This window comes from Artibeus jamaicensis, unplaced genomic scaffold, assembly GCF_021234435.1.
Source record: "Artibeus jamaicensis isolate MK-2021 breed Jamaican fruit bat unplaced genomic scaffold, CSHL_Jam_final contig_3214, whole genome shotgun sequence".
Taxonomy (NCBI): Eukaryota; Metazoa; Chordata; class Mammalia; order Chiroptera; family Phyllostomidae; genus Artibeus; species Artibeus jamaicensis.
The window spans coordinates 1,928,839-1,954,100 of NW_026521760.1; the positions used below are offsets into that span (position 1 = coordinate 1,928,839).

Consider the following 25,262-nt stretch of genomic DNA (forward strand, 5'->3'; position numbering starts at 1 on the left):
ACTGTGTGCAAAGAAAACACAGAGGTGAGAATTATGAAAGGAACAGAAACTACTGACATAACACTTTGCTGCTGAAAATAAATAAGCACCGCACTAGTAATAACAGTTTTCTACTTTCCAAATTTTGAATACACTAATGAATGCTTACATGGCCAAAATGTTCCTAAAACCATCAGAATGGACACTATCAGATAACAAACTGACAACATCACAAACCGGAAAATTAATAAGGGCTTTCATACTAAAACAAAGTTTGGAAAGGCAAAATTTCTGTTGTGTCTCTCTCTCTTTGAAAGATTTTACTTGTTTTTAGAGAGAAGGGGAAAGGGAGGAAGAAAGACAGGGAAAGAAACATTGATGTGTAAGAGAAACATCAATCGGATGTGTCTCACAGGCCCCAACTGGGGACCAGGTCTGCGACCCAGGCATGTGCCCTGATTAGGAATAGAACTGGTGACCTTTGGCTTTGCAGGCTGACACTCAACCACCTGAGCCATGCAGGGCTGTTTTCTATTTCTATTAACTGAATTTTTTAAAGAAAATCTTCATAGGTGAAATAATATGTATAGTCAGCTGATTCTACAGCTTCATAAAGCCACATTTTGATTTCCAAATGTATATGCTTACCACTTCATTTTATATTCTTAGTAAGTTCCAAATGTTAAAGACCACCTCATCAAGCACAATCAGAGCCCGAGGTCACAAGCCCCAATTTACCTGTGAACAGCTTTAGATGCTTGTCTCTGCACGGCCACGCCGCGGCCTTGCAGCGCATAGATCGCTGAAGTAAGAAGGCACCTCGGATAGTCGTCTTTCTGTTTGACGTGCTTCAGTAACTCGTTAAGTGCTGCTTTTGACAGGGTAGCATCCTGCATTGCCAATCCTAGAGCGCACAGGGCTTGAAGGCTCTCTGTGTTTGGCTCCTTTAAGATAGAGCTGTGAACATATTTTTAAATGCCAATTAGCATGAACACAGTAGTCTATAACTGTTAAAACCTATTTAAAATTTAGTAGAAAAGGCAATTTACTTAAAAGACTCACTAAATTAAACCCAGCTTTACGTAAATATAAGAACAAATTGCTTGGCTTCTTGGGACAGCAATTTCCCTGAATATGTAAACTGTTTAAGAGTATCAATGGCCTTTCACAGAGCAGCAATAGCCAAATTTCTTTCTTTCTTTCTTTCTTTTTTAAAGATTTTATTCATCTATTTTTAGATGAGGGGAAAGGAGGACATTACAGAGGGAGAGAAACATCAATGTGTGGTTGCCTCTCACATGGGGACCTGGCCTATAACCCAGGCATGTGCCCTAGACTGGGAATCGAACCAGCAACCCTTTGGTTTGCAGGCCTGCGCTCAATCCACTGAGCTACGCCAGCCAGGGCCAAATTTCTTTTCTGGTCATTACATCTAAGTTTTACAAAACGAACTTAGTATTTTTAATAGTAATTATGAATGCTGTACCATAACGAAACAGAGGAACTTCCAAACACTTTTTAAACAGTTTATGAAAATAGTAATTTTTAAAACATTACAAAATATTATCTACCTACCACTATATCTTTGTACTGTTTGGGGGAGGGGGAAACAAAATGCTTAGAATCTAATTTTGACAAAGAGGTATAAAACCATGAATTTTCATGGGCAGCTCTGGACTTAACCACTTACACAGAGCATCCATAGTAACTCTTCTTACAATAAGGGTTAAGAGATGTAAAAGTTCAAATATGGAAAAATGTCAATTTCTATCAATATCGGTAACTGCACTGTATATTGTTACAACTAAAAAAACACATAGTAAAATATAAATTACAATACTGATGGTAAAAGAAGAAATTCTCATTTGCACCTTCATTCAAAAGGGAAAAAAACTACTCATACTAATCTACAAAAATCTAAATTATTACTGGAATAACTAAATCCCATTGAGCTACATGTGCTGAACACTCAGTAACTGCATGTTGTCTTGTACCATGTTCCAGTGACTTTACATGTAGTCATTCAACATGATACATTCTGTGAAGGTGGTGACCAGACATTTTCCCCTTATATATTGAACTTACACTCGCTGTCCTTAAATAAACATCTAGGACATTGCTTAGTTCCCAACATATGCATGTCAAGCAAGACTGATAAAAATTTGGGGACTGAGTTTTTCATAGAAAGAATTTTTCCTAGTTACATGCCAAGGGGCGGGAAGGGAACAGTTGGTAAGTATTAAGTTTGAAAGATGACATGCAGAGAATCAAAAACAAAGAAACATAAATCAGATAAAATACCTAGTCCTGGATCCAACAACATGAAACAAGAAGGTAAAAGTTATTTCTTTCTTATAAGAGAAGAGGAAAAGGATGAGATTATAGTCTATTATTTTTCTCCACTTTTACCAATGTTCAAAATGATTTTGGTTACTGTTTTAACCCAAAACTCATCTCATTGTTTCTAATACATTAATATCTAAGATTCTTGCCCCCAAGTCACTTGAAAATTTGGGTTCTCTGAACATGTTACATAAGGAAGGGTGGTAATTTGGAGATGCCCGGAGGTAATTTTTGGTTTTCACAATGACTGAGGAGTGTTGTTAGCATCTAGTGGGTGGGGGACAGAGATGCAATTTTCCTGCAGTGGGGGGACAACTCTGTACCATGAGGATTCTGAGGATTCGTGCCACTGAAAATGCCAAGAAACTCACTGAGAACCACTCTCCAACAGCATATATTAATTGTTTACTGTTTTTGAAGAAATTAAGATCAACATTCTAAAAGAAAATTCCAGAAGCCAAAAAATATCATGTAAAAATAATCCCATATATCAAGGCCTTTTTTTTTTAACTGAGCCAAAAATATAGAAATAGTTACAAGTTGTAACAGTAGCATTTTTTTATTGTATTGGTAGCATTTTTTAAAAAATGACTCAACTTTAAATGAACTTTATCATGTTAACCTGAAAGGGAAAGAGGAAAAAATCTCTCGGGACACCGAAGGCCAGAAAACAAGCAGTTACAACTGTCTTCATTAAAATTTTAAGATCCTACTAGATTAGGTGACCCACTACTCTTTTCAGAAATAAATAAAACAGAGTGTGCAGGATGATTCCGAAGGACTGGAAGGATCCAGGACTAAGAATTAAGCTATGATTTTTAGTTCTACCTGTGACTACCAGTTCAGAGGTTGGGGGGTTTCCAATCCCTTCTGTTCATCAAAAAGTTCTTAAAACATTAGGGTCTTCATTTGACATTGATCCAAATCTGAACCCAATCTTTAAGCAACTGGTCGTATTAAGCAATGATTTCAACTATACGCACCATTTAAATAGCAGTGTCTTGGCTACGTCCATTTTTCCTTGTTTATACTCCGTTATTGCCAGAGCTGTCAAGATATGGGCTTTGTCTTGCTCTGATTCGACAATAGACAAGGCTCTCTCGTAGGCTGTTACATAGGGTTAGAAACAAAGAGCAAACAATACATAAGCAACCCTGAGTGACAAGCTATGGGATTTTTCCTTTCCTAATTCTATTTTTCAAAAAAGATCTAACTAAAATAATATCTTACTGTTCCCTAGATCTCAAGAATAAAATTTTATAACCTAATTTCATTTAGTCGTTCCCAGGTGATTCTGGGAATATCATTAGAATTATTATGTAACACTCCCTAATTTCTACCTTCAGTATCTGGAGGGAGGTAGGTCTCAGCCACTTGATCTGCAAAACAAGTGGAGGCCAGCAGCCACTGAGAGAGCACCAAAACCCCCGGTGCAGACCGACAACTCCACCAAAGAACAGATCCTCTCAGTGAGCTGCACACACAGAGGCTGGGCCCATGTATGTGAGTATGCACTCAATGAGCACTTTTGCAGAAACCAAAATATACTATTACTAACAAAAGTTGAGGTCTTCATTCATCAAAAATTTACAGTTAAGCACTGGGAATTAGTAAAGGCCTGCTTTCAAATGCTAACTCCTATGTCAACCATAAGTGATCTTGGGTTCGGTTTCCTCATCTAAATAATGAAAATAAAACTCACCTCATGATACTGCTATAAGAACTATTCATCACAATGCCCTACTAAATGGCAAAACCGATAAAAAGTCCCTAATACTGTCCTGACTCCTAGTCAGATTTTAATAAACACTGCAACCCCTACCCCATCTCGATACATCTTTCTTTATGTAAGGTCTTCACGATCAAATTCCTCTCAGCCCTGGAAAAGTAAGATGTGTCCTTCAGCTTCAAAAAACATACTCACCTTTGCTGCTCTCTTTATACAGACCCTTCATAAATAAAGCCAATGCAAAACCAATGATGTCCTCTAGCTCTTCAAGGGGTGTTGACTTAAAAGCCTGGATAGCTTTATCATATTCACCAATGGCACTAAGAAACAAAACTTAACTTACTTTTAATATAAAAAATAATTTTGGCTTACATCTTCAAAATATAGAACATTATTATACCATGTTTCTTTTAATAACTTTATCTCTCAGAGTTAAAGCTGCAGAAAAGACTTAAAATAGAAGGCATATCATTTATTTCTCATAGGATATACAAGGGAGATTTAGCTTCACACTTTGCTTCTTTTAAATAATGTGAAAATGGCCAGTTTTGCTAAATGGAGAAGAGTTTTTAAACAAACTTGAATTAAAATCCCAAATTATAAAATAATTTCAAGTTGACTTTTATACAAAATTCTAAATTTTTAAGCTTAATACATTAGTTAAATATTACTCCCATAAGTAAGGTTCTAGCAACTCTGATGAGCTTAACAAGTCATAGAACATCTACGTTGGCATCAAACCTAACCTTCGTGTACACCAAGGGTATCAAACTCATTGTCACTGGGGGCCACATCAGCCTCACGGTTGCCTTCAAAGGGCTGAATGTAATTTTAGGACTGTATAAATGTAACTACTCCTTAACTAGGGGCAAGGAGTTCTACATTTGGCCCTTTGAAGGCAACTGCAAAGCTGATGTGACCCCCAGTGACAATGAGTTTGCACCCCTGGTGTACACTGTTTATCTGAACACCCATTTTTTTGGAGGACACATAGATACATTAAAATTCCTCAGACAAAACTATATATTACCTTTCCTATATTTATTAGGAACGAATTAAAAACTGTTCTATGTGGTACTACATATAATACTTTTTAATGTAAAAAAAATAACTTGTTTTGCTTATTTAAAAATGAAGAGAAACTGTATAAGCTCAGCTGCCATCCTAGAATAGATATACTGTATCTTTGATATTCTTATTCAGAGTCTATCACTATAATCAGAAGCCCTTTCTATTTTTAATGTTATTAGAAATATTTTCATAAACTCTTTTTAATCCTCAGGGTGTGGGTGGGAACTAAAAATACAAGCAATCTTTGCTTCTAAAATTCACTTTATAAAGGTGAAAATTTAAAAGTCAGTAAAATCACATTTGGATAGATATTTCGATGAAAGGAAGAAGGCTACCTTAGATTGTTTATGAATAAATACATTCGAATTGGGAGCAGCTCTCAACCTGAGAAATGATTCTTTACCTTGAGCCAAAGACTTTCTTCCCATAATACCTGTTCTCTGGTCCTAGTTCTATCCTCTAAAACAGCTGGATTCATTTTTAATCTTTTCAAAAGAAAACTTTTTTGAAGCCAGAAATCTTTGAGAATCTGAAGGAAGCTATGTGACTCCCTTTCTACCCCCAAAACGTACACACAGAAATTTTCATGTGCTATTTCAAAATAATTCAGAATGTTTCTGAATTCCTAATGTCCATTCCCTAAAAAACCATACAGAAAATCAGATTAAACCTAATTCTTCCAATTAACTAGGCTTCTACTATTAGAGAGAGCAACTGCCTCTCTTCAAATGTTCTCTTATATAGTCCACAACCATCAATTCTAAACCTGCTCCTTATAAAGCCCACTGGAGTCAGGTGTTGTTACAGATACAGGACACTGTCAGCACCACCTGAGACTGTGGGAATTCTGTATCCTGCACGAATGTCACCAGCACACTACTCTAGAAACTGGTCACCACCTCAATAGTCCCATTGCTTTCAACAGAAAAATCTAGTACGGTCACAGAATTAATGGGAAAAATATGCTTACCATAACAATCTGCCATAATTTCTAATTGTATCATTATAAGTAACTTGGTCTTCTGCATTCTGTAACAACAAAATTGCCCTTAAAAAAAAAGACAAGGTATTTTAAATTATCTTTATGCAGTAGCATTATTTTACCATTTTCTATTAACTTAATGTTCAGATTTTTATTTTCACTTAATTCTACTAATTCTTATATGCTAGTTATAACATTTGTTCACATTTTTATTAAGTTCGCACCACAAAAGAATACTCAATACTTAAGATTTTAGAATGTCAGGAAAATTACTTTAGTAAAGTGAACCTCCTAAGTGAAATTATTTATCCTACTTGAGATTTCTTTGCTCATTGAGGAGGGAGAGGGATAATGGGGAAAAGAAGGGGAAGGGGTGAGCCAAGGAACATGTATCAAGGACCCACGGACCTGGACAACACGGTGGGGACTGACTATGGGAGTGGCAGGGGTGGGCGGGGCAGGGGAGAGCAATGGGGGAAAAACTTGGAACTGTAATAGAACAACAAGAAAATTAACAATTAAAAATTTTAAATTAAAAAAATTTTAAAAAGAAAGGGCGATGCGTATCCAAGTGACGATGTAGCTGCTATTTTCGGCTAAAGGTAAAACGAGTGTCAGATTTACAACATGTGCAATTATAATATGTATCCCCAAAAGTGAGTACCCTAAAGATGTCTAGTTTTCTGTTAAAAAATCCTGCCTACTGTTGTATTCTATCATGTTTATATAGTTTGTTTACTGGCAAGTTTACTGTAAGAATGAAAGAAATAGAATTGTGGTTTTTCATAAACCTCTCTCCACATGCACCTGAAGAAATAAGAACTTCATTACACAGCTTCCAGTACCATCTAGTGATTACGTCTTTGAACTACAGAGATCCATTAAAAAGTGGCAAAGTATTTAGGATACCTCAATTATTCTTTTTTTTTAAAAGGCCTCTTCTAAAAGTTGATTTATTTAGACTGAGGGCATGAATGTATCCCAGAAGTTAGGCAATCGGGTCTTTCAATTCTTCATCTGGTTCTCACAAGATCAACAGTCATTTTCTTATTCATGAATCAATTAGTTTGCAGAGAACAAACCTTCCAGTTGATTCCCTGTCCTACCATTCTCCTGACTGGTCATTCCACTTGACCACACTGTCCTTGTGTGTTTGACATGCTGACGCCACTCCTAATTCTAAGCCCCTGCTCTTGCTGGCCCCTCTGCCTGGAATGCTCTCGTGCTGACCATGGAATGGCTGGTGGCTTCACTGCGTTCAGGCCAGGCCATGCTGCCTCTTTAACAAACTGACCTCAAATTCACTGTCTGCTCTATAGTTGCAGGTCCTTGACTTTGTTTTTCTTTCTTTGCAATCATTCCCATCACAGATGTCTATTAGTTTATTGTGCATCTCCCCTAACCAGAGCATGAGCTCCAGGAGAAAGGGGCTTGTGTCTGTTTTAATCCTGCTAAACTGCCAGTGCCAAGGACACTGCTGGACACACAGCAGTTTCACAAGTACTTTCTGAAAGGATACATATATAGTAGACTGAAATGACTCAAACAAATATATAATGTTCTGGTTTCTTCTCTGAACAAATACATTATTAATATTTAATAAAGCCAGACTAAGTGTAAAGGGGAGGAGCTGTTTGGTTTTTGTTTTTTATTCCCTCTCTCTCGGGTTAAGCAATAAAAGCGAAAATACAGATCAAAATTTGGATTGTATACTTTCACCTTCCAAGATGTAATATTAGATTATGAAAGATTGGGGGGAAGATCAGAACATTTACTCAGTACCTTATTCATGAGAATGTGAGACGAAATTTAAAAAGGACGACAGAGGAGCACAGCTCCAGTACCTGCAGAGTTACCTGTGGTAGGCGTCTGCTGCTTCCTTTTTCAGTTGAAGATGCTCATTTAAATAGCCCAACATTGTGAAAGCTGGAGCATAATTCTGAATTCTTTCTGGAAATCCAAAAATATCTTTTCTTTAAATGTACGTAATGTTTGTGTTTGTAAAATACTAGTTTTATTTTCAACTTATTCAATATCTTAAATACCAGATCATCTCCTGAGATCACTGACATTGTTAAGAATAGTAGTCTGATTATCTTGACTATAAAATTCCAATAATCATTTTATAATTCTTCTAAATTACTAAATAATATTTATAGTTATTATCTACTCAATGTTCTAAAGTTAAAACATTTTTTATCCCTAATGGTATAATCATTTGAAAATGTACCTCATGTTAAAACTCTTGACTGAATTCATAAAGAAAATTCAGTTCTTTGGCTAATCACTTAAACCTTCCTGTGATTAATTTTAGCAATAATTTTTCTTGATGGTTGTGTTCCAATTTCTATAGAAACTGGATTTTTAAAAAGAAAATTAACTCAGTATTATATACTAGAAAGAGAGTATGATGTTGGTATTGCCAATACAGTACTTTTAAATTTTAATGTCAAAAAACATCAAACATCCGATGATGTATAAAACAGAAACACATCTGATCTGATTGAAGTTGTGCTGGGAAGCAAGCATTCAAACCTTTTATATGGTTTAACAAAAGAGAGTATGATCATATATCTTAGGCAATGGTTAGGTTCTAACATCAAAGCACAAGGTGAAAACCATACAAAGTTTTTCTTGAAAAATCCTCGAGTTACCAGACAAAGAGACTGAGTCAAACTGAGTGAGAGAAGATCCGTGCTTTCCATCCACAAGCACCCAGAGGCAGTCAGCAGGACAGATGATGAGACCATACTCTCTGTGTATTCGCCCTCATTTCTCTTCTAATCTACTTACTTACTTTTGGCTAAGCACATGTAGTTGAATTTGTTAAATGAGTATGTTATCATTATGACACCACTACAGACTTAAAAATGTAACTAAGTGAACTGTCAGGAAGTGATTTGTTCATTGTTCTAAATATCTGAACTTTGCAGAAAGTTAAAGATTTACCTCTTTATATAAATCCTTTTAAATGTTCCTCATTCTGTAAGGAAACCTATCAATAACACTTCTGATCACAAGCTTTCTCAGAGGCTCTAGGTACTCACTAGTCATTTGTTTTGGCACACTGTTAACATGTGGATGCCCCACAGGGCTGATCTGTAAACTGGGTGCGATGCACCCGAGTGCCCCAGGCTCAGAGCAGGGAGAGTATTACAATCCTCTCAATATCTACAATGAAGCCTTTTCTCTTCCGCTTTTCACAATTTGTCTGATTCTTTTTATTATTTAACTGCCAGCATTCCTGCTTAAACTCCTTGCTTCTTTTACTATAATTCTGTCAAAAGATCAAAAATTGCTAGTAAAACTAATATTTCTTGAGCATATAGGATATGTCAGGTACTCTCCACATTCTGTATAAATCATCTTATTTAAACCCTAAGCAATCAATATTTTCATTAGTTTGTTATAGGCAGGAAAACTAAAATTCAATTTGGTAGTATGCCTAAGGTATTATCATGGCTGCTAAATAATGGAACAGAGATTCAAACTCAATAGTAGTTGTATCAAGGAAAGGAAATTATTATAATAGATGGTTAATAAAACTTCACCATTCTGTCCTTTTCCTAAGCCTAAATCTATTTTTCCAGTATCTTAGAGAAAAATCAGGTATTAAAGCGGGAAGTTAAAGGCATTGGATTTAGAGCTTAAAGTATATTATCTTATTTAATTCTCAAATCTCTACAACCTAGGTATTATTACCTCTATTTTCCAAAGTTAACAGAGGCCAAGGGAAGCAAAATACTTGGCCCACGGCTGTAGAAACAGTAATGGCAGAGCCAGAGCATCAGCAGCTCAGGCCAAATGCTTTTTACTACAACACAGAAGTCACTTTTATCGTGAACTATTAGCTAACATTTCATCACTCTTCTAAAGTCCTTACTAAAATAAAGTTTAAAAAGTAGACTGGCCACTGGGGAGGAAAAAAAAGCCAGTATTTAACTTGAAATCAATTACTTTGTAAAATTCATTAAATTATTTCAACAGTTATTAAAACACCTTGCCATTATATAACAGGTGACTTACCTACATATTTACTCAAAACAACTTGTGCTGCGGGGACAGCATTCATCTGAAGGATGTTGTACTGGTACAGCTCGGTTTCTCTGTTGCTTTTGTCTTGCAGTGTTGTACAGACCCAGTACGCATAACCTATCGCTCCCTCAGTCTTGAAAAAAGCCAAAGTTAACAAACAGACATTGGGTAATAAATACGTGAAAAAAAATTAAGAAATGAAACAATATACTTCAATACAGAAAACATCACATTTTAGTCTTCTTTAAGTCAACTGTTAAGTGCCTTTACAGGGTCACTAGGATAAAACACAGCTAAGACCACATTCAAGTCACTTGATTCAACTCTAAGTAAGGGAATCGAATGGGATAAATTAAGTGCAGAAGACAGAGGCCTGCCTGATGGGTTAGTCTGCTTCTTTTCAGCACCATTCCCATAGGTCGAAGTAATAACTACCAATCAAAAGAATTCTAAAACACTTTCATAAATCAGCTAGAAATGTCAACCAAGCCTAGTCCGTATCTCATGTATGTGTTTTCTAGAGTCTTGGTTTCTAGTCTACATGACTACTGCCGCATTTGCTAAATCCCAATGTCATGTCTTCATCAGATCTTGAAAGATAATAGGTAGATAAACATGAGAACTTCTTTAATTAAAGACAGCTTTTCTGCTTTCAGGAAAGAATACAGAGTAGAGACAAATGCTGTTGTTAAAAATCTGATACCACTAAGTACCCATTTTCTCAAAAAGGTTTAATGCTTTACTCGTTAATGAATCCCTGAGAAGAATGTTCAAATTCTTACATGCATGCTGAGTTCCGTAGTGTGCCTGAAAAGATCCATGGTGTCATAACTTCCAACTGTCTCTGCAATTAGAGACTAAAAGAAAAAAAAAAAAGAATTTCTTCATGTGTTTAAGAGGAGTAATCATCATCGTCGTCATAAGTGAAACTGGAAAAACAAAGGTTTATGAGCTGTGCTTACACTGGTAGGTGAGTGGAAAAGCAGAGTTAACTTCAACTTCAGGCCTGGCCACCACAGTCACACAGCTCAGAGGACAAGAACGACTTACTATATCAGCCCTTAAGCTGAAAAATGCTTTCAGACTTCCATCTGTAACCTTCTCCCTCCCCTCTCACCCTTGATTATTCATACTGGTATTTGTCCGGAACAGGATTATCACAGGATCACCTGGGTAGCTTTTTTAAAAGCAGGTCCTCACTCCTAGTTTCCACAGATACAGGTAAAGTCACAACATGCTTATTTTTTAAAACTGCTTCAGAATTTTAAATATTACACCTATGCTACTGACTTTACAGACTACATAACAAATTAAAATTACTTTCAACCTCATCTATCTTTTAGAAGAAATCAGGGCTTTTTAGTTATCATATATTATTAATATAATTACAAAATTAATGTTTCACTTCTATTGTTACCATTTAAATTAAACCTACCAGTTATTTCCTGAAATAAACTATTTTTAACAACTAAATTATTTGAAAAATTTTTAAAAATAGATGTTTTCTGATGGCATCTACAATGTGGACCTATGCAGTACTACTCAGGTGAAGTCCTTGGACCAGCACAGTGCCGTCCCTCAGGACAGTTAGAAATGAAAATTCTTGAGCCCCTGAGTCCAGTACCTTACACAGAACTTAGCATAGTAGTGACGTTGCTCCCAAATGCTACCACAGTTAATGGAAATAGGAAGTTTGCCTTAATTCTGTTTGCTTCACCAATTAACAAGAATCAGACTGAGTCAAAAGTACAGTAAAGAATATCAAAACCCAGATTTATGATTTTCTGACATGGGTGATGCTTCTACTATTCTCTGAACCAAAATAAATCAACCACTTAGTAATTCAGTACAATTTTCTAGCTATACAGGACTTAGAGGTTACTCTTTCTAATCCCCTTCTTTTTCAGGTGAAAACACTGAAATCCAGCAGTTTTAAGGTTAAAACCTTAGTCAATGATAGAGTCAAGATTATTAACCAAGTATCCTGATTCTTATTTTGCAATACAAAAATCTAAATTCAGGGGGATGGGTGGTAGTGGGAAGATTCATATAAACAAGTACCAAACCAAATTATGAAGATTTTAATAAAATATAATAAAAATGATCTCCATAAATGTTTATGGGGGGTAAATACATATTAAGGGAGCTCTTGGTTTATTTTTAAATATAATAATGTCAGACTGATGAGGTTCAAAGCCCCTCCAAATCAAAGTTTAATCATTGCAAGCTGTATGACCTTGGGCACAATACTTAGGATCTCTGAGCTTCAATTTCCACATCTATGAAAAGTTTAACAACTACCACTAACTTAAAGCACTGATGAAAGTTGAACTGAAATAATGTATACAAAGAGCCCAGCACAGTGACTGGCAAAAAGTCCTCAAATGTCATCTGTAATCATAATTATCATTGTTATTTATATTAATAGGGCATTTATAACACTTTATATTAATAGGTTATTTATATCAACAGAATTGTTAATAACTAAAATGTTATATATCTTACTTGTCCAATCCAGCACATTAAATAAGATGGATCAAGGGACTGAGCCATTTTGAAAGCTTCATGAGCTTGCTAGGAAAGAAAAGCAAAAAAATAATACATTAAGTCATTTCATAAATTTAATATTAAATTGTTCATGTTAAAATCATAAAGAGAATAAGAAAAGCCAGACTTATCAGCATAAACACATATGAACCAAAAACTGTTTAAGCACAATTAACAATGTTTAAAACAGTGTCCACCAGAACACTAAAGCACGCTGGTCAGGGCATTTTGTATAAATTAAAAAAATATATTTTCACATATTTTAAGATCCACATTATTTTCCTTTATTCTATTTACAATCTTCTAAAGCAATCTCTGCTGTGACTTAATATAGTCCTAAGAAGATTACTAACTCTATTTTAAAAGGATGATATGCAGGAACTTCTGGTCGAGATGGAGGCGTAGGTAGACTAGCTTTGTCTCCTAGTACAACCACAAGAATCACAACTAACATCAAATCAAAAAAAACCCAGAACTGCCAGAAAATTGAACTGTACGGAAGTCTGACAACCAAGGATTTCAAGAAGCCAAATTTATCCATAGGGGTAGGAGGGGCAGAGACAGGCAGTTGGGACAGAGAGGACACAATATGGCACAGAGCAGCAATGGCAGAATAAGTGGTCCGACCTTCAGGTGTGGTGAATAAAAATCAGAGGGTTTTTACCTTGGGAGTGAGCAAACCCAGCTCCAGGTCAGATCACACAAGCCAGGGTTCCAAAACTGAAGGAAAGGAAGCTGTGATTCAAATCAACGATTTGGAACATAAAGATGTTCCAAATCAACATTCAACCAGAACAGAATGAAGAAACAACAATTTTAAAAAAATTAGGATAATGTAAGATGACTCTGGGACATACCCAAAGGTACCAACATCTGAATCATAGGGATTCCAGAAGGAGAAGAGGAAGAGCAACAAATTGAAAACTTATTTGGAAAAATAATGAAGAACTTCCCTAATTTGGTGAAAGAAATAGACATACAAGTCTAGGAAGCAGAGAGTCCCAAACAGTTGAACCCAAAGAGGACCACAGCAAGACACACTGTAATTAAAATGCCAAAGGTTAAAGATAAAGAGAGAATCTTAAAAGCAGCAAGAGAAAGGCAGAGAGTTACCTACAAAGGAGTTCCCATAAGACTGTCAGCTGCTTTTTCAAAAGAAACTTTGCAGGCAAGAAGTACTCAAAGAAGTATACAAAGTGATGAAAAGCAAGTAATCTAGAGTAACCTAGATTACTCTATCCAGCAAAGCTATTATTTAGAATGGAAGGGCAGATAAAGTACTTCCCATACAAGGTAAAGCTAAAGGAGTTTATCATCACCAAGCTATTATTACATGAAATATTAAGGGACTCATTTAAGAAAAAAGATCAAAACTACAAACGAACATTAAAAGGGCAACAAAATCTCAACTATCAAGAACTGAATCTAAAAGAAATAAAAATAAATTAAGCAAACCTAGAACAGGAACAGAGTCATAGATATGGAGATTATTTGGAGGGTTATCAGCTGGGAGTGGGAAGGGGAAGAATTGCAAAAAGGTCCAGGAATTAAGAAATACAATGGGAAGGTAAGAAATAGGGGAGGTTATGAATGATACAGGAAATGGAGTAGCCAAAGAACTTACATGCATGACCCATGGACATGACTAAGGGGAGTGACTGCTGGAAGGAAGGGGGATACAGGTAGAGGGGGTCAGAAAAAGAAAAACTGGGACAAATGTAATAGCATAATCAATAAAATATAGTTTTAAAATGCTGATGTTCAATATAGTGGCTGAAAACATAAAACAATACAAGTATGTTATATGTAGATTTGTAGAAGCTTCTAACCATGATCTATAAACACACAGTTCTCTAATGTATAACTGTTTGAGTATGACAAATTATGTGTGGATCACAAAGGAGTTAATATCTGCTAAAGTCAAATCAAAATCACACAAGCAAACGTTAAGTAAGTTGATAGAGTGCTAATTCTTTCCCATATTCCATCACCCTACCCCCCCAAACCACCTACATGGCACTCCTCTTACATGTTTACAGATAAAAAGAAAAACATTCAAACAGTTCGTACTAGAGTTGTTTTAATCTCTAAATGAAAAATAAACATAATTATAAAACCATAAATTTCTTGAGTGGTATACAAAAGAATATAAATCTTACACATTCATTAGAGAGCACACTGGATAGATAAAAATGTACACAGTATTTCTCCATAAGAAGATGAGCTATTATGAAGAAATCATATATAGAAAACGTTCTTTATTTTCAATGTGACAAAAGACAACACATTTACCTCAATCTTTTCATTTGCAAGGTATAATACTCCCAAGTTGGTCCATGCAACAGCATTCTGAAAAACATATATATGAATAAAAATTAGTTCCCTTGTCTACATAGAAGAGTCAGAAAATTATTAACACTAAATTTTGAAGTTCTTTTCATAGATAAAACACTCACAACTTGCTCTGATTGGATTGATTTGATGAAACAGTGCTGAGCAAGGGCATAATTTCCAATACCTGAAAAATACAGAATTTGATGAAACTGAGCTTTATTACTTGAAATAGACAATATTCTACAACTATTGAAGTATAATGCAATTCTTACCACTGTGACACGAAACCACACCAAGAGCATTCCAGTATAGGTGATTATTACTATTGAGTCTCACTGCCTTTTTTAGACACTGAAAAGTAAAATTAGATTAATTTTAATCCTTTGAATGTCAACATTTATATTAAGATAAATGTGGTTTATGTGAAATCGCTATTTACATTATCAAAACTATCTTTCAGAAAACTAGTTTTTTTTAATTTCTCAAAACCTTACCTGTAATGATTTCTCCAACAGTTCTTTAAGGTCGTTTGTGTTGCTGCCTGTTTCTACTAGATGTTGTACCTGGCGATAATAATTAATCCCAAGATCACACCATGTGTTAGATGTAGACATCAGTTTTAATGCACATCCATAACACCTACAGAAACATAAAAGTGAGTATTATGTTTTGTTATAACATCCTAATTTAATTTGAATGTCATGCTCTGGCAATCTTTGTAAATTACCTTCCTCCAAGATGGAGGAGCTCATTTTTCTTTAATACTTGTTCTCCTTCTTTCTGACCTAGAAGGACTCCTAAAACTTGCACATTCACTTTAGATGGTGAGACAGCATAGAGACTAGTACAGGCATCCCCGACCAGCTTCCAAAGGCAAGACACATCAGCTCGATGCTGCAGAGCCCTGAAAAAAAAAGTGGAATTCTTTTAAATTATATCCAAAAAGTACAGACTTTATCTCTCTCACTACTGTGTACAATTAAAACAAAAATATTATACACACAATCCTGATTAAACCTAATTCCTTAATTAAGAGCAGTGAATGATTTACTAAATTCCTTGGAACTGAATTACATCTTTTCACTTCCCTAATAGGAAGAAGAAAGGAAGGGAATGAAGGAGAATGAATTGATTATTTTAAGTGCCAAAAATTTTACAAACATTTCTTTGGTACTCTTCATTACTTTTGTAAAAAGTAGCAGAAACCACATAAATATATCAATGTTTTCTGAACCAATTTACCTTTAATATTGACTTTTTTAAAACTATGTTCTTTCTTTGGACCATAACCAAGCAGTAAAACTGAGAACTCTCTTAACAGTTGATTACTGTAAACTCACGGTTTTGTTTTTAAACCTTCTGGAAAAAAAAATAAAAAAGACTAGTAAATGTATGACATACCAAATATATTTGGTGGTCCAAACCATTTTTACTCTCTGAAACCAATACCAAAAACCTAAACATAAAAATGTGAAAACCCATTATATTGAAGTAAGATTGAATACACAAGCTCAAAAAGTAAACAGAATATTATGATGATAAAGAGAACTTCTTTTTAGAATGAGAAAATCTCAACTACACTCTTCATTTTTTCCTTCTCAAGACCTTATAAATAAAACACAGCAATTGCATTTCAGCCAAATCTTGATAATCAGCTGTCGCAAACAGCTATGTTACTAGCAGATGGACAAGCACATGGGATATTTTTCACTGCCTTTTCTACTCATGGAGTCCAACCAAAAATCATTTTCCAATAACTAAAATACTTGAAGGGAAGTAAGATTAATTATTAAAGTTATCACTGAAAACCCCTTGTGAGGACCAAAAAAAAAAAGGAGGACAGTGTATTTCTCGTGCTTTTGTCTAAATATCTTAGCATAATTTCCCAAATTGACAGCATGAAAAAATAAAATAAAAGGAGAGAAACAAGAAATTTTAAGTGTCTATATACTCATTTCCTTTTCATTTCAATAAAAAAAAATATATGTGAAGTGAAATAACTTCTGCCCACTTACATAATTATTGTGGTAGTGTGAACTTTTGATTAGAGATGTAAATATAAATTTTGGGATTATCACTTCAAAGTTTTATATACCTCCTTATAACTGGTTGTGTTACATGCTTTCCAGAAAAAAATTTCCCAAGCTAAGAAAGGCAATATTTTTAGCTCAAGTATCATCACTCAAAGGTTCACATTTACTCTTAAATATAGTTCCAACAAAGTACGCCTTCTTCACAATACCTCCATCGTTGGAAAGAGCTATATTATGTGAGACTTGAGAAATAGCAGTAAAAATCAGTGGGAGAAAAAAGGCTACGGTTTTCATTTTATATTTGGTTCATATTTGAAGCAAAGCAATCCTAGAGCAACCAAATCAAGAGGGACCAGAGAAGAAGGCAAATAAGAAAAGAAAAGAAGGGAAGCACAGAACAATGTTTAAGAGCAAAAAATATTCAGATGTAAGTCTAACTTACAGACTTTTTAAAGCCATCTACCACAAATAACACTTTTATCTAGCTAATGAATTTACAGTTCTATAAAATACAAGATTTACTCAAATTTTTCTGACTCCTTTCTTTTATTGGACGTCACTATTTTTTCCTACATGGATTCTCTCCAGGAGCAATCAGATTATTTCTTTCCCTTTCCCTCTGGCCTTACCAGTGAGCTTAAAATGAGCCCTTACCCCTGACGTAAAGCACATTGTGCACCTGAAGCCCCTATTTTCTAATCATTCCAATTCTAGATACTCACATTTCTAGGCCTCCTGAAAGAACACTACGCTGCTCCACCAGCAGACAGCTTCTTCATTCCCACCCTTTCCTATGCGTCCAGCATGTCACACACTTAAGAACAAGAAATTGCACCTATCCCCACTGCAAAATTCCTAGTGTACGCATTAGAATATGTTCTAGAATTAATTGGTTTGTCTGTTATTCTTTATGCTTGATATTCTGAATAATGAATGCTATAACTAACAAAATTAACATAGAATGTTTTTTACTCTAAATGGCATTTATTCTAAATTTGGCTTTATTATTTTACTAAGAAAAAAACGCAATAAATAATAAGAATAATACTAACCGAGTAAAATATCCCAGTGCTTTTTCTACGTAGTCTACAGCTTTCCCATCCAGGTAATCGATTAGAGCTGCTTTTGCCATCATGAGATGGCACTCCCCCAGACCTGAAATCAGGTAAGGCGGCACATGTTAAAACATGTAAACAACACCTAGAGTAAACTTCAAATAAATTTATATTGAAGCTGCTTTCCAGAAAGTGAAGCTCATTTTAGAAATCTATTTCAGATCCAGTATCTATCATGGTATTTGTCTAAAAGTTAAATCTCTATCATACTACTATTTACTGACTGTTATGAGTCAAGATTTAATGTTTCTGTATTCAAATCTATACAACAAGCTATACCATAAGAGGTTCATACTAGATGCTGTTGACTAAAGAAGTCTTTTTATCAAGTTGTTCGATGCATTCAGGAAATTCACTTGAGGATTTTGTACTTTAGTATCATAAAAGTCAAAGGAGCTATTATTAAAAAAAATACCTTTCAAAGCAGGCACATAATCTTCCTTCTTTTTAATGATCAGCTGGTATTGAGCTATAGCCTCTTTGTATTTGCCTAGGATTTGCTGTATTGCTGCAACCTTAAACACACTGTATGTGGATTCTGGGTTCAGCTCACTGGCTTTAGTGAAGGATTTCAATGCTGTTGTATAGCCACCTCTGCTTAAGTAGGCTTCTCCTAAGGATTCCCAACAGTTGAAGTCCTTTGGGTCTGCCCTTATTGCTGCCTGTAAACTAAAATTTCAAGAAAATAAGAAGACGAAAAGCAATAGAACTACTTCCATATCTGAAAGGAAAATATAAAATAAATAATTCAATAGATTACAAATTTGGAAGGAATAAGAACAAAATAACTTTTTTGAAAAAGTGCTGACCAGAGTTTCTTTCCTTGACTATCTAGAAAAACTTTACTAAACGATCCTACCAGTATGCCTCCTCACAGCTTATAGACCCACACCAAAATGGAAACATCACGGTTAAAAAACAAGAATAGGCATGCTTTAAATTTCTGATTAAATTCCATTTACAAAAAAAAAAAAAAATCTGAATGCCTGTGTTCTGGGTATTAAGATAAATCAGAAACTATTTTACCTTTTTAAAAAATATTTTACTTGCTTTTGGAGAAAGGGTAAAAGAGGAAGAAAGACAGGGAGAGAAACATCATCAATGTGAGAGAGAAAAATCAATCAGTTGCCTCTCACATGTGCCCCAACTGGGGACTGAACCCACAACCCAGGCCCTGATCAGGTTTTGGTTTGCGGGATGATGCCCAACTAAGTCACTCTGGCCAGGCAAACAACTTTATCTTGATTCAAATATATTTTATTTACCCTCAAGTGGAGCTCAAACTAAATGACTAAAAACGAGCTGCTCCAAATGCCTTTCAAGCTGCCAAATGTATCCCCTGCCCAAAACCAACATATCCTTCAGTGGGAGAACAAAGATATCAACCTAGGCTTTTATCATCCCTTAAATTTCTATCTAGAATCTACTGTATGTAGAATACTATTAAGACTTCACCAGACTGGCTCTCTCCTTAACTATAGGACATCATTTAATCCACTTTTGCAATTCCAGTGCCTTGGAGGTAATAACCAACCAACCTTAAATAATCATTGTTATTTCTTCCCTCAAGACACAACCTGGTGTGAGGCAACCTGTAAAGTTCATTTTGGGTACACATGGACTTTAAATTAAGAAACCACTAGGTTGTGAGACAGAGCTTAAATATAAGTAGGTGCCTTACTCAGCTACTGCTTGAGAATGCTGACCAGCTTTCAAATAGTACAGGCCTCGTCTGAGCCAGGCCCATTTTGCAGTTCCAGCACTCGCCTTTTGAGTTACTGTTGTTAGGATAGCTAAGGCAGTTTCCTAATAAAAAGAAAAGAATAATATTAGAGGTATCAAACACCGTAAAATTCAGAACACCTATGTAAAGTAGGCAAATACATGAGGTCTATCCAGAAAGAAGTCCAGCCACTGTTAATATAATGAGAAAGGTTTGTGTGACATCGATGTAACCTGACAGCCAAGGAGAGTGGACTAGAATGCACATGTGTGAACAATGATGACTTCATTGTATTAGTCTGTGGGGGTGGTAGACACCATTGAGTGAGCATGTGTACTGTAGAAAAAGGAATTTTGCATTAAGCTTGAACATTCCTCCACAGAAACTACTGACATGATTCAGAAGGCCCCATCTATGGGCAACTGGAGATTGGCAGCTTCATCAGGACAATGCACCTGCTCACACATCATGTCTTGTGCAGAGTTTGTTTTTTTTTAAAGATTTTATTCACTTATTTTTAGAGGGGAAAGGAAAGAGAGGGAGAGAAACATCAATGTATAGTTGCTTCTGGTGCATCCCCTGCTGGGAACTGGACCCTGCTGGGAACTGGCCTGCAACACAGGCATGTGCCCTGACAGGGAATCAAACCATGATCGTCTGCTTCACAGGCCCATGCTCAATCCACTGAGCTATACCAGCCTGGGCTTTTGTGCAGAGTTTTTTGGTGAAACATCAAATTACCCAGGTAACTTAGCCCTGCTACAGCCCAGATTTGGCATCCTGCAACTAACTTCTGGCTTTTCCCAAGGCTAAAATCACCTTTGAAAGGGAAGAGATTTCATGCCACCAGTGAGATTCAGGAAAATATAATGGTGCAGATGATGGCAATTGGGAAGAACTGTGTGAGGTCTGAAGTTGCCTAGTTTGAAGGGGACTGAGGTGTCATTGTCCCATGTATGATGTTTCTTGTATTTTCTTCAATAACTGTCTCTATTTCTCATATAACATGGTTGGACACCTTCTGGACAGGCCTTGTATTTTCATTTACCACTTCCAATTTTTGAAACTTACACTGGTATATAATGACCTATAGTTTTAACAATAAATGGTGAGAATTTTAATGTCTGCCAAAGAAAAGAAAATTTACAGTGACAAGAAAATATTTCTATTGCAACTATAAAGAAAGATAAAAATAATGATAACTTTCAAGTACACATATGCAAAAATATCTCTATTTCTACATTTCACATAAAAACAAGACAAAAATGTTTAAGTTATTAGACACACCATCTCTTCAAGCTCCACACTTAAATCGACAGCCGCAGCTCCAGATTCGGCATCGGTGTCATCTAATTCAAAAGCTTTCCTGTAGCACCCACGGGCTCTGTTTTTATCTCCTACTACATCTCTGTAATAATGACCCAAATAGCAGAAAACTTTGCCCATGTATGTGTCCAGTTTGGCAGCCTTCAAAATAAAACACAAAAGATAAAAGCATAGTTTTTGTTTAAAGAAAGTTTTATTAAATATATAAAAATATGCCAACACATTCTTTAATGTAAGATTTAAAACAACATAAAAGCTGGCTGTCACTGCTTATAAGTGTGCAAATGTTATCTTTGTTAGAAGACATGTGATATTTCAATTGTTACATTACTCTACTTTTATTAGTCAAGGTAAGAAACACTTCTAGATTTTAGACATCCAAACAACAAAAAGTTAAACATCTAGAATTACATAAGGCTCATACGCCCATAAAATGAGAGTGGAAGTTTTCTGAAAACAACATTGTTTTCCAGATATAATCATGTCTCATTTTCTATAACATGTGATTCTTAAATAAGTAACTTTTATACTTGTATGGTTTAATTTTCTTCTTGAAAACCCACATAACATTCTCACAAACCTCAGGTGTGAGATATGAAACATGAAAACAGTTCAGTACTAATTTTTAAAGTACCTAACTTATATAATTATTATTATGGTTTTATAATAAATCCATTTAAACAAAGAACTGAATACTCGCACTTATTTTACCTTTAAAAAGTGGGTAAGAGCCTTTGTTTTATCTTTTCTTGTTTCTTCGCCCATGAACCAATATATTAACCCAAGTTGGTAATGATATTCAGCAACTTCAGCATCTTTCTCAAGAGCTCTCTGCAAACTACGTCACCAAGGGGAAGTAAAAAGGAATATTGAAATACATATGATATAGCAGACTCCTCACTGAAACAATCAAAGTTTGCGTGATTCAAGGATGCTGAATTTGAAACAAGTCATTACTTTAGGATTCAGATTACAATGAGAAAAACAACAATTTGTTTTTCAGTAACAGTAGCTTTAAAAAGGACAATGGCCTTTAGCTCTACCAATGTGCTAAGTGTTCACACCAAACATTATGTTTGAACATTATAATCAGCAAATCATATTTCAAATCCCTAATGGAAATTTTTTATAGTTACTGTGTTACACGCTAAATACACTTTTTTTCATTTAAAAAAAAAACAACTCTTTTATCCTCAACAGAGGACATTTTTTCATCCCTTTTAGAGAAAGAGGAAGGGAGAGCAGGAAACATCAATGTGAGAGAAGAACATCAACCGGCTGCTGTGTACTCTTAGACCAGAGATGGTATGCATCCGGGCCAGGGATTGAACCCAGAACCTAGGTATGTTCCCTTTCGGTTACAGGACAACCCTCCAATCGAGCCACACTGGCCAGAGTGCTAAATACATTTCTTTAAAATACTAATAAAGCCCATACAGATGAAATTTATACAAAACTGGATCTTTATCAAGTCCAGTTGTTTTGAATTTTTGAAAAATTTAATAAACTAACTTATAACTTGCTTCTATAAGTAATCTATATACCCTTACCATTTTTCTGCTTGTAGATAGTCCTTTTTGGTAAAATGAATAAAACCTTCCAGAGCATGAGCTTCAGCTAGGTCAGGGTAAGAAGACAGAACATCTTCCATAACCTGTGAAGGAGACAGCTGTCAATTCCATATCCAAATAAAATTAACATAACTTAAAAAAACACACCTCATTTTAAATGAAAAAAACCAACCTTTGAAGCTTCATCTAATGCGCCTTTGTTCAGATAGGCCAAACTTTTGAGAACCAGAAGTCCTGGGATTTCATTTGCATCAGAAACCTTGAAAGCAATGGGAAAGAACTGCTATAAATCTCCTTCAATACAATCCCGTAATGATGACTTCAATTAAAGAAGGACCACAGAAGAGCACAGAATAAAGACACAGAGGTCCTGATTTCAATCACTATTACCACTTCCATTCTCTGTAACCTTTTTATTAGGAAAAATTTCAAACACACAAAAAAATTAGAGAATAGTAAGTATAACAGAACCAACCACATGTACTCATCATCCAGCTTCAAAACTAACTCAAAGCCAATCTTTTCTTCTTGATAGCTCCACCCACTTTACTACACCCCTGCTTGGATTATCCCACATATTTCATAACTTTTTATCTGATACTTCAACATCTATATCTAAAAACTAAGTTCCTCTTTAAATAACAATCATACTACCATTATTAACACCTAAACAAAACCAATACATCATTATCATCATCGAACAATCAGTGTTTAAAGTTCTCAGTTGTCTAAGTAAGGTACATACATTCAAAGTCACTAACAGGTCTATTAAGTCTCTTTTACTGTCTAGGTTTCCCTTCTGTCTCTTTTCCCTCCCATTACAGTTTAACTGTTGAAAAATATGGGCCATTTTTCAGTTTCTCGTAATCTGTTTTTTTGCTGAATGTACTGTCATGATATTGACATGTTCCTTGGTCTTCTGTATCTTCTATAAAGTGGATAATCCAAGTTTGATGATTTGGAGAAGATACCTCATGTGTATTTGCACTTGGTCATGTCTAGTTGTCTTTCTTTTCCTGATGCTAATAAGCAGCCCTTGATAGTCAATACCTAGATCTATTCATTCAGTACAAATTGCAACAATGGTGATTCTTTTTCTCATTCTATCATTCATTTGTGGAACACTAAAACAAAGAGAAATTTCCCTTCCTCTCATTATCCGTTTGATTATTCTTAGGATCAGTCACACAGAAAGTCATACAGAAAAAAAAATGCCTTGATTCTTTTCAATTGGTTGCTTAGCATCCTTCAAAGATTTACTTTATTGAGGATGTATTGCTGATTTTTTTGTATAACGAACATGTGGATTTAAACACAGTTGAAGTCTCTTAATCCACTGCAATAACTGGTACTCAAACTGTCCACTCTTCAGCTACCGATGATCAATCCACGCCAATTCCTGAGCCCTTCTGACAAAGTTGGGTTCTATTATATTCCCTTGCTTTCTAGCACCGTAAGATATCATTCTGTACATTTCCTCTCTCAAACCTGAACTCTTCCAGTTCTCCAAAGAACTTTTGTTTTCTTCTTTAAAAAAAAAAGTATTGGAAAAACATCTATAGAGCATTCACACAAAACACATTATTGGTGGGAAGGAATGTAGAAAATAAAAAGATATGAGTTCCTGAAGGTTGCTGACAACTCTTCTAATTTCAAAGAAATAATATGAAATGCAAAAGCCCAAGCCCTTTGAAATATATAAAAAATGACTTTTAAAATCAATACCTTGTAATATACTAATATAATTTTAATTTTAGATAAAAAATCCTTTCGTCTGACAAAAATCTTTAAAGGTACTATGTTGTTTAATAATAATTTACCAGTTAGGTTTTTTTGCTAGGGAATTTCAAAGTGCTTGGAACAAAAACATTAAGAAATCAGTTTCATTTTTAAACATCAATCTTCCTCTTAGTGTTTTACTGAATAAAACAACATTCTCTATCATGAAGCTACCAGTGTCCTTAATTATTCTTGTCAATACCAGTAAAATATTTTCTGTAAGAAAAAATTTGGAATCCCAAATTAGTAATAATCAAGTAGTAACCTAAAAGAGCAAAAAGAAGAGAGAGTAAGAGCAAGAACTAAAGAAAGACACTGCATCATATGAAGAGCATCATAAGTACTTAACTAAGAAGCTCTCATTTGTGTGAAAGATTCACAAAAGCACAGATGTGGTGAATTCATACCTCTAACACAAAATGCATGTAAGAACACATCTGTGGTGAGGAAAAAGAGGTTGATGCCTGGTTGATTAGAAACTAATTATTAAGTTAAAGGGGAGAATTCAATGATAAGACTACCTGATCAAGAGTACAAATTGCTTCCTCTGAAGATTCATTATCTGAGAGTTTAACCAAAGCCTCTGCTTTCAAACGAAGACAAAGATTCTTCTGATGAAGGCTGCCACCAGATGCACCAAGATTATCTATCTTCTTCAGAGCTGACAAAATTAAGGACATATGAATGAAGACAAC

The 25,262-nt window shown here is 35.1% G+C and overlaps 1 protein-coding gene across 5 annotated transcripts in view; it reads right to left on the reverse strand.

Annotated features, from left to right (window-relative positions):
- SKIC3 (SKI3 subunit of superkiller complex) overlaps positions 1-25,262 on the reverse strand; it is a 77,636-nt gene that overhangs the window by 26,066 nt on the left and 26,308 nt on the right. For all 5 annotated transcript variants that reach the window (XM_053663548.1, XM_053663549.1, XM_053663551.1 and 2 more), the window contains 21 exons: positions 25,089-25,228; positions 22,961-23,047; positions 22,768-22,871; positions 21,929-22,055; positions 21,179-21,358; positions 19,850-19,974; positions 18,584-18,837; positions 18,106-18,208; positions 15,748-15,924; positions 15,515-15,659; positions 15,293-15,371; positions 15,143-15,204; positions 14,979-15,035; positions 12,645-12,713; positions 10,922-10,996; positions 10,131-10,272; positions 7,961-8,054; positions 6,093-6,170; positions 4,247-4,371; positions 3,306-3,429; positions 718-936 (listed from right to left, as the gene is read on the reverse strand). In XM_053663548.1, coding sequence (XP_053519523.1) covers positions 718-936; positions 3,306-3,429; positions 4,247-4,371; positions 6,093-6,170; positions 7,961-8,054; positions 10,131-10,272; positions 10,922-10,996; positions 12,645-12,713; positions 14,979-15,035; positions 15,143-15,204; positions 15,293-15,371; positions 15,515-15,659; positions 15,748-15,924; positions 18,106-18,208; positions 18,584-18,837; positions 19,850-19,974; positions 21,179-21,358; positions 21,929-22,055; positions 22,768-22,871; positions 22,961-23,047; positions 25,089-25,228 — 2,566 coding nt within the window. The remainder of the gene's footprint in view (positions 1-717; positions 937-3,305; positions 3,430-4,246; positions 4,372-6,092; positions 6,171-7,960; positions 8,055-10,130; positions 10,273-10,921; positions 10,997-12,644; positions 12,714-14,978; positions 15,036-15,142; positions 15,205-15,292; positions 15,372-15,514; positions 15,660-15,747; positions 15,925-18,105; positions 18,209-18,583; positions 18,838-19,849; positions 19,975-21,178; positions 21,359-21,928; positions 22,056-22,767; positions 22,872-22,960; positions 23,048-25,088; positions 25,229-25,262) is intronic.